The sequence below is a fragment of the Ochotona princeps genome, chromosome 15 (assembly GCF_030435755.1).
Source record: "Ochotona princeps isolate mOchPri1 chromosome 15, mOchPri1.hap1, whole genome shotgun sequence".
Lineage (NCBI taxonomy): Eukaryota > Metazoa > Chordata > Mammalia > Lagomorpha > Ochotonidae > Ochotona > Ochotona princeps.
Genome location: NC_080846.1, coordinates 27,796,764 through 27,809,528, shown reverse-complemented (window position 1 = coordinate 27,809,528; position 12,765 = coordinate 27,796,764). Strand labels below are relative to the sequence as shown.

Genomic DNA, 12,765 nt, shown 5'->3' with positions numbered 1-12,765 from the left:
CACAGCATTTAAATATTTAATATCATTCTGCTTATCAACTGTAAATAAACCACACAGCATAAGGTGTGTTCCAGAAATTAAAAGACATTTGATATAAAGTGAATAGAAAAATTAAGGAACATTCACTCTAATACAGTGAACTACAAATAACACCCAACCTCCCAAGTAATTATGGGGTATTTGATTTTTTATTTGCTTACTCTCATTTCTCACAAGCCATAAAATAAACAAATACAGATTCAACTGAGATTTGCACATGGAAAATAACATTCTGCCTTATGAGCAAAGAGTATATTTAAATAAAATAACAATTCAGTTTTAAAATGGTACCTACAGTAAAATGCGGGTGAGTCAAAGGCCCTTTCCTTTTGAATTTCCAAATGTCTTACGTCTTTAAAGACAGTACTACTGAATTTCTCATTGTCGTTTCAAACCCATATGGTTTGTAAAAACTGTTTCATGACACCTCAGCCCTTGTATGGTGCTCTTCTCTTCAACTAACATGTGCCCTGGTGCAAAGCAGGGGCTCTGCAGCCAGATCACCCAGATACAAAGGACTTGCCTCTCCTCATTATGGACAGTACATGACCTGTCAAGTAATAATAATAATAATAATAATAATAATAATAACCCACATATATTATTGTGTTGTGAAAGTTAAATGAATTAGAGTCAGTTCTCCTTATTCACAGATTCTATGGATTCTCACAACTGTGAACCAAAAATACTGGAAAAAGATTACATTTGAACTATGTATAGATTTTATTTCTTGTCATTATTCCTTAACTAAAACTGTGAACAACGGCTCATCCAGCACTTGAGTAGCTTTGATGTGCTTTAAAGTATTTTGAAAGTTGTGCACAGGTTGCATGCAGTGATGCTCTTTGATGGAAAAGTTTTGAGCATCTGAACGTCAGTATCAAGGAGGACTTCTGGAACCAGTCCTAAGGTGAGAGTGAAGGACAACTCTCTTACGTAGAAAATGGCACTGTTTGGTTCTTTTTAAGTGTTTGTAAGTATTACCTAGTGGAGTTGTCTTTGAGTCTCTAATCCTTTCCTTGTGGGGCTTAACTTCTCATCCTTTTTTTATTCCTGCCTCTTTCACTGCATATTAAAATAAGCATGCATTCTTTCTAAATTTATGTGAACTTTATCCGTCTGGGTCAACATAATTTTTGAGGTACCAAATTCTTTTATTGAAATCTTCATATTTCACAGCAGAAAAAAACCACACCTTGTCTTCATCTCCACTGACTGCTATCTCATAAGGCTGTCTTCCATCTCCATGATTTCTAAAGATTTGCTCAGTAAGATGATGCATTGGTACAGAAGGGACCTCATTTACATTTTTTCTGGGATGAAACCCCATTCCCATTAAACCACCACATTCACTTGGCCATATATGAAATAATTACAAGTTTTCTTGCTAATATTTTGTCCTTAGATTTGCCACTTAGTAGACAATGTTGTGCCTGTAACTACACCTGCCTGTTTAAAATCAGGCACTGACACAATATCATTCAGTGAATAATAGAAAATAGCAATGATGGTTCTTGGCTTCTTCAATAAGAACAATAGAAAAGGCAGAGCGTTTTTTTTTTGTTTGCTTGATTTAATAGAAAAACACTTATTCTCCCCTTTATATTACTATTTCTTCCAAAAAAAAAAAATCTTCAACTTGGTCCCAATCTTTAGTTTTGGTGAATTACAAAGCTTTATGGTGTGATAAGATTCTTAACAGCTAGAAGACATTGGGCTTTGATGGAATGCTTAAACTGCAAATAAGGTTTCAGGCCCCAGATTTGCAACAATACTTATTGCAATAATTCAGTTATTCATATTAGCACATACATAATTAACCTTGCACAATTGCTTTAGGAGCAAATGTGCTAAGTCATGATAGCAGGTGAATAAGCAGCACCCCACATGTCTTAAGCTACAGCTTGTAAATTAGTTCGGTAAAATTATGCTGTACTTGTATGGGGAAAATATTAAAAATAATATTAACTAATAATATTTATTATTTGGTCTCAAAGTTAAGTGAATAGTTTTTTATTACCTGCACTGCATAAGTGACTACTCAAATTAATAATTGATTTTAATATAAATCTATATATGAAAATAACACAAATATTACTGTACCTGATATAACTAAAGGCCTCTGCTATAAGATTGATATATATTTTGTCCAGTACAGTTTCACACCATGGAATAGTTATTTCTGTTTTGTAGCACAAGCTTTCCATAATGAATCATATTCAGCACAACATTAGAACAAGATATACTGGTGTATGTCAGAGGAAAAAAGTGTTGATACTTGAAGGTATTTTCCCTCGAAAATTAAATATGACACAATGCCATTTTGCAGAGTTCATTAATGAAATTTGGAAGAGATTATTAATCTCCAGTGTGTTAAATTGAACCTCCAGCAAAACTGATCAAGTTTCTCCTGTCTTGCTAATACCCTATGGTTATTATTGATCAAGAGTCTAGGACACTGATTATAATTCACCTCCTAACACAAAGATTGTGAGATAGAAATTTCTTTTTAAAATTTCATAAGTTCAAAATGCACTATGCAGCTTATAAGAGGATATAGTATAGGCACAGGGTTTGACTGTCAAGATTCACAGGAAAACGTACCTGGCTAGACTGAAGGCATCATCGATCAAACCTGCTCGGTTACTGACAGAGAAAACCTAAGAGGGTAATTGGTGGGGAGGGAAAAAAGAAATACTTTAGGATTCAAATGACAGGCGCTCACACAGCAAAACAGATCACTGATAGGCAAATCCAGAGTATACCTCATGGTTTCTGATTAATTGATCAATTAATAATCTCCAGTTCCTCAGGTCGTAGTTGACTCGGAAGTACCCAGTTTGATTGATGTTCCCCAAAAGCCAGCTTCCTTTGTCCAAAGCAGTTATTCTGTGGTGTTCTGCAAACATTATTGTCAGAAATAGGTTCAACTTTTAAGAGTTAAATGAAGTGAAACATTTTTGTAACAGAATATAACAACAAATAATTAAAACAGAACACCATCCTACATGCCTAATTGGAACTTATTCTAGATTGATTTGCACAGAGAAATTGTTAGAAGAAAGAAGTTCGTTGGTTGTTCATTATTATCTCAATTAAATGTCTTTTTATAATTAACATTTTTTGTTCTTGACAAAATTCCATTACCTGTACGTAATTTTGTTTCTCAAAATAATTGTAACTTAGAAATCTATCACTGTATTCATGCAATGTTTAATTAGATGGTCTGGGATATGCAGCCAGAATAAAAGAAAAGGTTTTAGACAGATTCTATTTATTTTATTCAGTAAGAAAGTAATTAAAACAATAGAGCTCATTTACTTGAAAATCACTGCTGTCTCTTGCTTTTTTTGGTGTATGTTTTGTTGGGAATACAAATAAATAAGAATTTTTCACTATCATCAATAATACTAGAAAAAGGGAAGTAATCTGCTCAAGTTTCTATTACACACAGAATCAGAAACAAAAATAATGATTCTCCTTACTGAAACCGTTTTGGAAGATAATCACTTACTATGTTCACCAGTTAATTTAATTAACAGAAGGCTGCTAGTACTATAACATTTTACATATCTGACTCCTTCAAATATGGTGCATAGGGAGAAATATGTTCCCTTGTAAAGTTAGCTTCCGTTGTTTTCACCAAACCATGCTTACACTTTCAATAATTCTATTGTCAGTCTTCAGGATTCATGTTTCATACAAATCATTTGAGGAAACTGACTTAAAATTTATACAATACACATAGTCTGACAGCTAAGATGGAACAACCAACATCAGACCAATCTGTTCTAACCTCCACAATGACTCAAAATCAGAAAAACATCAGAGCAACCACATACTTTAGGTCTGACTAGAGAATGTACCTCTAATCATATCTCATTAGTAAGTAATTTACATTTCATATTACAGAGCACACAATAAAGGTTCCCTCCTCTATTTCTTTCAGGGAAGAACTTGCAAAGTTCACTCTCAGAATAGGCCATGTGAGAAAAGGCTATGCTGCAAAAATTACTGAGTGAACATATGATATTCAGGTTTGGACTAAGGTGGTCTAATTAATACAATGTATGCTATAGATTACTAATTTGCACACATCATCAATAATTGATTCAAAACCTTTTGAATCCAAAGGTATACAGGACATCAACTTCTTCTCATCATTACTAATTCTATCTCTTGGAACAGGAAGGCTAGAAATATTCTTAGGTCTCCTGACTTCAGTGTGTCTTCCTCATGTTACACACATTGACAAAGTGGCATAACACATTTACTATAACATGATATTACATTTTAAACAAGTAAAGGGCACAGAGAAATAGTTAAAATAGTATGTTAAAGCTTGGTTCTCATTTCTGCTTTGCTATACATACATGTGTGAGTAAAAATAGTTGATGATTCCTTGCATGTAACTTCAAAAACAAATAATGACAGTCAAGGATCTTTCCAATTCTATGATTCAATAGAAGGGACTATTTTTCTCAGAGATTTTTACATAGTTTAATTCAGAGTACTTAAGCAAATAAATCTTCCAGATATTTCTCTAAAATGTACATTATTTATGAAGCCTCAAAATTAAAATCATCAACTTTATCAAAACATATATATGAATTTCTATATGTGATATATGATATATATCAAAAATATATATGTATATATGTACATATGAATTTCTAGGATGCCATCCCGATTTTATGGTGTTAAAATGAAAACAAGATACAGTTCACAATTAAATATAACATTTTGGTGCCAGCCTGGTGCAACAAATTAGGCTATTGGTTGCATTGATGGCGTCCCACATGGACAGAGTTCCAGCTGTTCCGCTTCCAATCCAGTTCCCTATAACACATCTAGGAAGGCAGCTGCAGATGGCCCAAGTGCTTGTGTCACTGCAGCCACACGGAAGACCTGTCAAACTCTTGGCTACTGGCTTCAGTCTGGCCCAGGCCCAGACTTTGTTCCTCTTCGGGGCCTGAACCAGCAGATGGAAGAGAAAACAATCTCTGTGTCTCCCTCTCTTTTTGTCATTCCACAATTCAAACACAAAATAAATAAATAAATAAACAGTTTTTAAAGGGAATATGTCATGGAATGTCAGAGACTAAATTCAGGGAAGAAAAATAAAACAAATATTGAAAATATGATTTCTCTTGAGCAATTTTGTCTTCCTTTATACAAAGATTTTATGATACAATATCAAAACTCTTCTAGAAGTCACTTGACACAAGAGTAAGTTTCATAATTTTTAACTAAGAAGACTTTTTTCAATTACTCCCAGGACTTTTAAAGATCAATATTGGATCCTGGTGCAGTGGCCTGGCATCTAAAGTCCTCACCTTGCAAGTGCCAGGATCCCATTTGGGCACCAGTTCTAATCCAGGCAGCACCACTTCCTATCCAGCTCCCTGTTTGTGGCCTGGGAAAGCAGTTGAGAACAGTTCAAAGCCTTGGGACTCTGTACCCATGTGGGAGACTGGGAAGAGGATCCGGGCTCCTGGCTTCAGATCTGTGCAGCTGTGGCCTTTGTGACACACTTGGGGACTGAATCATTAGACAGAATATCTTCCTCTCTGTCTCTCCTGCTATCTGTATATCTGCCTTTCCAATAAAAATAAATAAATCTTTAAAAAAATCAACATATTATTTCTCTTTGTCCTATAAATGGCACCTCTATAAAAACATTAATTAAGCAATAAACATACCTCTTAACTTTAAAGTAAATATTACATAATTTCTGCTCTTGGGAAAAGTAATTGGTGAGTGACAATAGCATTTCAAAATATCTTTAAATTGTGAAAATTGTATAAACTTTACTGTATAATTTACTAAATGTTTAACAATACACAAAGTTATATACATAACTGATATTAATAAAAATATACATTCATGAAAGAATGTTCTACAATTAGACTGTCATTTAATTTGGGGAATGTTTTTTATATTTCCGCCTGACAAATTCTAACATCTTGCTGCTACATCAGGTTGCTTGTTGGAAGACTAAACAAAATGACCTCTGATGACAAACAGGAGGTAAGTGCAGTTACATATTTGATACAAATAATGAACTTTTCATTATAAAATGCTTAGATGATAAATGTATTATTATTGAAATAAAGTCAATGTGGTGAAACTGTATGTCAAAATTCAACGATGGAGAACAGCCAATAGGCCTCAGCCGAATGTACTGAGTATCTTCAACTTCAGTGATGATATGAATAAAAGTGATTAGTTTCTAATTTAGTAAATATAGCACTGACTTCTGTTTCTTTCAATCACTGATATTTATACTTATATCACAAATACATGCACTATTTACAAACTTATAAACAATCAAGAAGTTCTCACACATTTCTTGAAATTCAGCTAAAATCGTTGATTTCTTTAAAACCATCCCTTTTGCTGAACATCTCCTAACAGTTCTTTGTGTTATAGCATACAATTTGTGAAAGTATATCATATTTCCCAATTTCCTACATATACGATGTCATAAAAATGTCTCATATTCTATATTTTTCAACATATAGAACTACTAATATTTTAATTTTAGTAAAAGAATACATAGGTCTAAATTATGATTGTCAATCTGTTTTACCGTATCTGTCAATCTCACTGAAATATTTGCAGAAATGAAAGCTACGGAACTTAATCATTAAAGTCTCATAACTGAGATTTTTATAAATTTTAAATGGTCATGAAATCCTGTAATATTAAATCTGTGTTTTATAGTTTATGTTCTCTTTACACATTAGCTAGCTGACTTAATTTAATCCCATGTGATTTACTTAACTGTAATCTCTAAACATTTCAATTCCAAACTTATGGGGAGAGTCAACTGAAAATTCATATGTAGATTAAACTGGAAAATAATTCCATATCTGATCAAATGTGAGTAGCTACAGTTTTTAAAATTTGTAACTAAAACCTAAAGGTTATTACAGTTCATTAATATTTTTAAGACTTTGTTACAAATGATATATTTAGTGACATACTCCCAGAAAAGATACTGTAGTAGATTGTTAAATAGCTATTTGGTGATAATTATATCCTTAGAATGTTCTTCAGATTAACTAATGGCTAGCAATGAAATTTAAGGAGATAATTTCCAATGGCCTAATAAGTTATGGTACTTGATGGGAAATATAGTAAAAAGCATGGACGTTATTTTATGAACATTGGTAATAATCATCAAAAATTGTATATTTTTGTTAAATTTGTATTCTGAATGTATAGCAGATGACAGAAGACTTACATCAGGGAGCAGAGTGGTTGTTACTTTATAAGATATTTTGTACTTTCTTTTAGTCTGAGAACGTTAAGGAGATTAGGCACATACACTCACTATTGCTGTCTGCAGAAACATTAAAACTTTAAAAAAAAATCAACCAGGGTGTCAATGTTGTGGCAGAACAGGTACAACAGCCACCTGCAACACTGATATTCTTCATGGGCAGCCTGTAGTAGTTCTAGCTGCTCCACTTCCAACCTAGCTCTCTGCTAAACGACCTGAAAAAGCAGAAGATGGCAAGCAAAGCCATTGCCACCCACGTGGGAGTCCTAGACACCTTGGCTTTGGCTTAGGCCAGTCCAAGTGGTTATGGCCATCTGGGGAATGAAGCAACAGATGAATGCTTGTCCCCTGTCTAGCTCTCTTTCTCTAACAGTGCCTTTGAAATAATTTAATAAACATGAGAATATATTTAAAAATACATAAAAATCAAGCCGCGTATCATGGCAAACATGACACAAATTCAGTAACAATAATATAGACTTGTAAAAATCAAATGAAAACTGAGCTAATCCTTTGTGGAGAGTGTAATACACACTGCATATGTACCCAAAGTAGCATGTTGAGTAACTTATAGATCTGGAAAACGATCTCAAATGAATTATAATTGTGTGTGTGTGTGTGTGTGAGAGAGAGAGAGAGAGAGAGAGAAAGAGAGAGAGAGAGAGAGAGAACACAGGGAGGGGACAAGGAAAAGATAACCAACTGACATATCGGGCAAGTTTTTTCTCAAGAATTACTTCTTAATTTGTCAAATTAGCATAAAATAATATTTTAAAACTCTGAAGCCAATGTTTGAGTAAAATACTGAAACAGTGTTATCTTTAATGATTACTTCTGTTTACAATTTCTCATTTTCCTTAATATACATAGAACAGATTTTATGCATTCCATATGTATAGTTCAAGAAAGCAAACGCATTGCTCTCATTTCCTGGCTCCTCTTCCACTCCCACTCCTACCCTTTCCTCAATAGTATTGGCAGACTCATAATTTTAATCTATTCTATATTCACAGGCTTAATATGCCACTAATCATAAAATTTAACAAGTAAAAGAAAAAGAGCACAAGACCATATTTCCACTGGAGTAGAAACACAGGCTAAAAATGAGTCATAACCCAATGTGACCATTTCATTTCTATGTGTTTTGTTTGTGTGTTCTACATTTGCTGCCACATATTAGAGACAATATGATATTTGTCGTTTAGAGACTGACTTATTTCATTAAGTATAATGGCCTTCTATTGCATTTATTTTCTTACAAAATACATGATTTCATTCATTGTTCCCCACAGATGAGAACTGGCCAATAGTGTATATATACCACATTTTCTTTAATGAGTCATCAGTTGATTGACATGTTAGCTATTATGAATTGAGCTCAATATACATGGGGCTACTAATAATTTTCTTATAACCTGATTTAATTGCATTATAATATATTCCTAGGAGTCAGGTGGCTGGATCATAAGGAGAACTGTTTTCATACCTACAAGGAAGCTCAAAACCATAATGGTTGTACCACTTTTTCTTCTTCTAACTTTCAAGAATTATTTGTTTTATTTTGAATCTTTGCTTTCCTAATATGTGGCATTAAATTCATTCCTCTTCAGTAACCATTAACTGAATAGTCTATATTCAAACTATTACTTTCACAAATGTCTACATTCATGCCATTTTCACATTAAGACTGAAAAAGTTAAATACTTCAAACAAAATGCTTTCAATAACCAAAAATTGATTGGAAGCTTATTTACTGTAAATTATGTGCTTTATCTTAGAATTAAAGTGATTCAAAATGCTTAAAACATTTAACCATGAAGAATATATAATGACTGACATAAAAGATACTTTGTATTATTCACCAGTGACTTTCCCTTAATATTCTTGGGGATTGAATCACCATGGGCAATGAAAATAACAAAAAACCCAGATATTTGACTTTTATAATTTTTTAAGAGAGAGAGAAAAAAAGGAGAGACAGAGGAAGATAGGTGCTCCACTGGGTTACTCAAATGGCTTAAATTGCCCAGGCTGCAGTCAAGAGCCGGGAGCTTTTTCAGGTCTCCTTTGTGGACAGGTGGGTGCCAAGCACTTGGGCCATCCTGCCCCACTTTCCCAGATGTATTAGCGTGCAGCTGTATCAGAAGTAGAGCACCTGGGACTCGAATTGACGCCCACATGCAATGTTGATGCTGGAGGCAGCTCCTGACTCTACTGCACCGCAGACAGCTCCCCTCGCCCTAGCTTCTGTAAGTTTTTAATGTGGACATGTCTAACATAAGCTGATATGCATGCACCAGGAAATTTCCTTCACTATTTCCATGCAAAAACTATTTTTGTTGATACTGCTTTTTCACTGTTTTTCTTTGATACTAGATTTTCATTGACATATTTTTAAACAAAGGTAACATTACACACTTAAAAAGAGGACTTAGTAATCTTGTTTTCAAATTTTCTTGGTGTTGGGTCATTAAGAGAAAGCTGAATACAATTATAATAGGGATGACAATGCAAAACAGGAAGATAGCTTTTTTTTGTTGTTGTTAAGATACCACATGGAAATCTTCTTCCAGATTTTATCTCTACAAAATTGAAAATAAACATTTTGAGCAGTATTTATTTAGGATGGCCACAGTCTGTATATTTCAACTGTGACAATGCTTATATCAAAAAGGGGGTTCTGCTATGATTTCACAGAATGTGACACATTACAATGCAGAGTATACACTACACATCTTGGGGGGGGGCTGGGGAGTGTGCCATGAATGCAATAGTCTATGCAAGTAGTCTATTCTGGAATTATGCTCCCCACAAACTATGCTTTAGGAAAAAAGAGTTTTACATTGTTGTTATTCCTTAATAATAATAATGAAGGGACATCATGGGAAAGGTGCGTTGAACACAACAACGAATGACTTTCAGGCAAGGAACTCTGTGGAGTCATTCCCCATTCCAGGCAGATTAAAAAGTTATCATGAACAGCAGCTTGGCACTAAAAAAGGGAGTTAGAGAAAATGGATCCTGAAAAGGTGCCGAAGCGTCCGATCTGTTGCAACTTCTTCCACTGTCTAAAAGTGAAGCTTGAATTACCTGGATCGGCCTTTTTTTTCTTTTTTACATTGTTCTAATTTTCCCAGTTACATTCTACTTTCCAAAGATAAATGTTTCATTTTATTATGGAATGCTGTGTGATTTCATGATCCTACTACTCCTACAGATGGAAAGCTTCTCTCTAAGTGTCAGATCATCACAAAAACTGTTGTCATCATTTCATTCCAAATTATGTAGATAAGCAAAACAACCGAGAGGGAAGGAGAAGTATAAACACAAACAACACCGTGAATATCAGCTCAGAATCTAAGAAGTAATGAAATAAACAATTCAAAGAGAGAAATATCAATACATTTTCAAGCAAGCCTATTAGTGCACTTGTACACCCCATATGAATGCTTTATATACAATGTGTATGTTGTCATATTACATCATTATGTGTGAAAAACACAACAGATAAAAATCAGGGGGAAATGCTTCACTGAAACTGTGCTTAGGTAATCAGTTATTATAGAGAAATTTTTTCTTGCCAATAAATATAGAGAACAGTTAAATTTGCCTTACAGTGGTAACATTAATGGGAAGAAACAGTATTTGCTTATATTTTACCTTATTTAAAATACAAAAATACCTATGAAGATAAAATGTTGCTTTTACAAACTAGCAAGACAACTTCAATTAACAGCATGTAAAAAGGAGTAAGAAAAAGAAAATATTGACGTACTTGACCATCAAAATCTAAATGAAATGTTCTATAAACGAAGATATTTGACTCTTTCTCCAACAGAAATGAAAGGGACCTATTTCATATTGTAGCATTAAGAAAACAGACTGGGTTAAAGAAATAGCTCTCTCACAGTGAACTATAGCAGCTCGCTACTACCTTATTTGAAGATATTCAGTGTATAGAATCTCAACTCTCCCTGCAGCTTGAGGTTCCACACTAACTAAAGTATGATTTCATGACCTAAGGCTCTCCCTTTGACCCTATAAACCTCCAATACCATACAGAATATTGCTTCTCTCATTCCTTTAAGGTATATCTGAACCAGTAATGGAGAAGACACCATGAACATGAGGGTAAAAGTTAGGCCTGTGTTTCAGTATTTGGCATATGATTACACTTGAATTTATAAAGTTACATTTAATTGCCTTTGGGATTACAAAACAACATAGCTCAAAATAGCTATGTCAAATATGCATTTTAAACTTTTCTCTTCACCATCAAATAAACAAGTAAAATAACTGTGTAAAGAGACTGAAAATAGACTGTTTAGAAACCATGACACACTAGACTATACCTGGTTTTACAGAAAGGATTGGCACTCATCTAAACATTCTTTTTAATTTGTCTTTATCTACATTATGTTAACAGAAGAAACCAGAGGTTAAATTACTAGATGATTATCTGAAATGAAATGCTCTTTAGGGGAGAATATGTATTTTACCTGATTTATTAGATACCCAAATAATTGCTTCTGAAGACACATGGCTTCTATTTCCGACCACAATAGTCAATGGAATCTGCCACAGGTAGCTGCAAAGTAGAAAAGAAGCTTTATGAATAAACAGGGCTGCATTAAATCAAAACAATCAAAGTTTCTTTGTGTGAGTTTTAACATGCTCTTTATGGAACGTACCCAAATTTACCAGACCCAGAAAAATTTTTAAAGATTCATTCATTCAATGTTATTAAGAGGACTTGGCCTCTAAAAGCTTTCATCTCAATACAGAGAGAGATTTGTCAACCAAATATTTCATCTTAGAGAAAATTAGACACATAGTTTTCATTAGAAATACAAATAATCTATAAACCTGAACTACAGCATATGTTGACTAAAGTCAAAAAACAATTACTTTTTGCTTTTTTTTCCATCTTAAATTGATAGGCATTTCAGTGATTCCATGCTTTTACATTTCAATGTTCTCCTCATTTATTGTCTAAAGAGTTTGAAAGGCACTATTATATTTTTCAGAAAGTTTAGCATGTACACCAAAATACACTCAGTGAAGGAAGAAGAGCACAACCAACAGCACCACCCGTATGTAAATGCAGGTGAATACAAACGATACTGCAAGTACAAGGTCATGTTTTCCAGAATGGAATTTCTAAATTGCTATGTTTGAACATAACCAACATGCAGGTATTAGGCATTAATTTCAGCTATTACACAGAAGCATTTTCTTACACTTTTTAAAAAGACAAAAATTGAGACCTCTACTAATACATGAAGTCATGCCAATTTAATGTGAAAACAAAATTTAATCTGCAACTCATTGCCAGAGAGATGCTAGAGGGCATTACCAAAGTCCACTGATTACATTTTGCTACCTTACTCAGAGTGTAATTATATCAGTGCACTTGTGGTAACAGGTAGAGCCAACAT

The 12,765-nt window shown here is 33.7% G+C and overlaps 1 protein-coding gene across 1 annotated transcript in view; it reads right to left on the bottom strand.

Moving 5' to 3' along the window:
• The window catches only part of TRHDE (thyrotropin releasing hormone degrading enzyme), a 360,129-nt gene that overhangs the window by 78,144 nt on the left and 269,220 nt on the right, over positions 1–12,765 (bottom strand). Inside the window, exons 10-12 of the mRNA XM_058673432.1 lie at positions 11,827–11,915; positions 2,805–2,938; positions 2,644–2,699 (exon numbers count right to left, since the gene is read on the bottom strand). Of these exons, the coding sequence (XP_058529415.1) occupies positions 2,644–2,699; positions 2,805–2,938; positions 11,827–11,915 (279 nt within the window). The remainder of the gene's footprint in view (positions 1–2,643; positions 2,700–2,804; positions 2,939–11,826; positions 11,916–12,765) is intronic.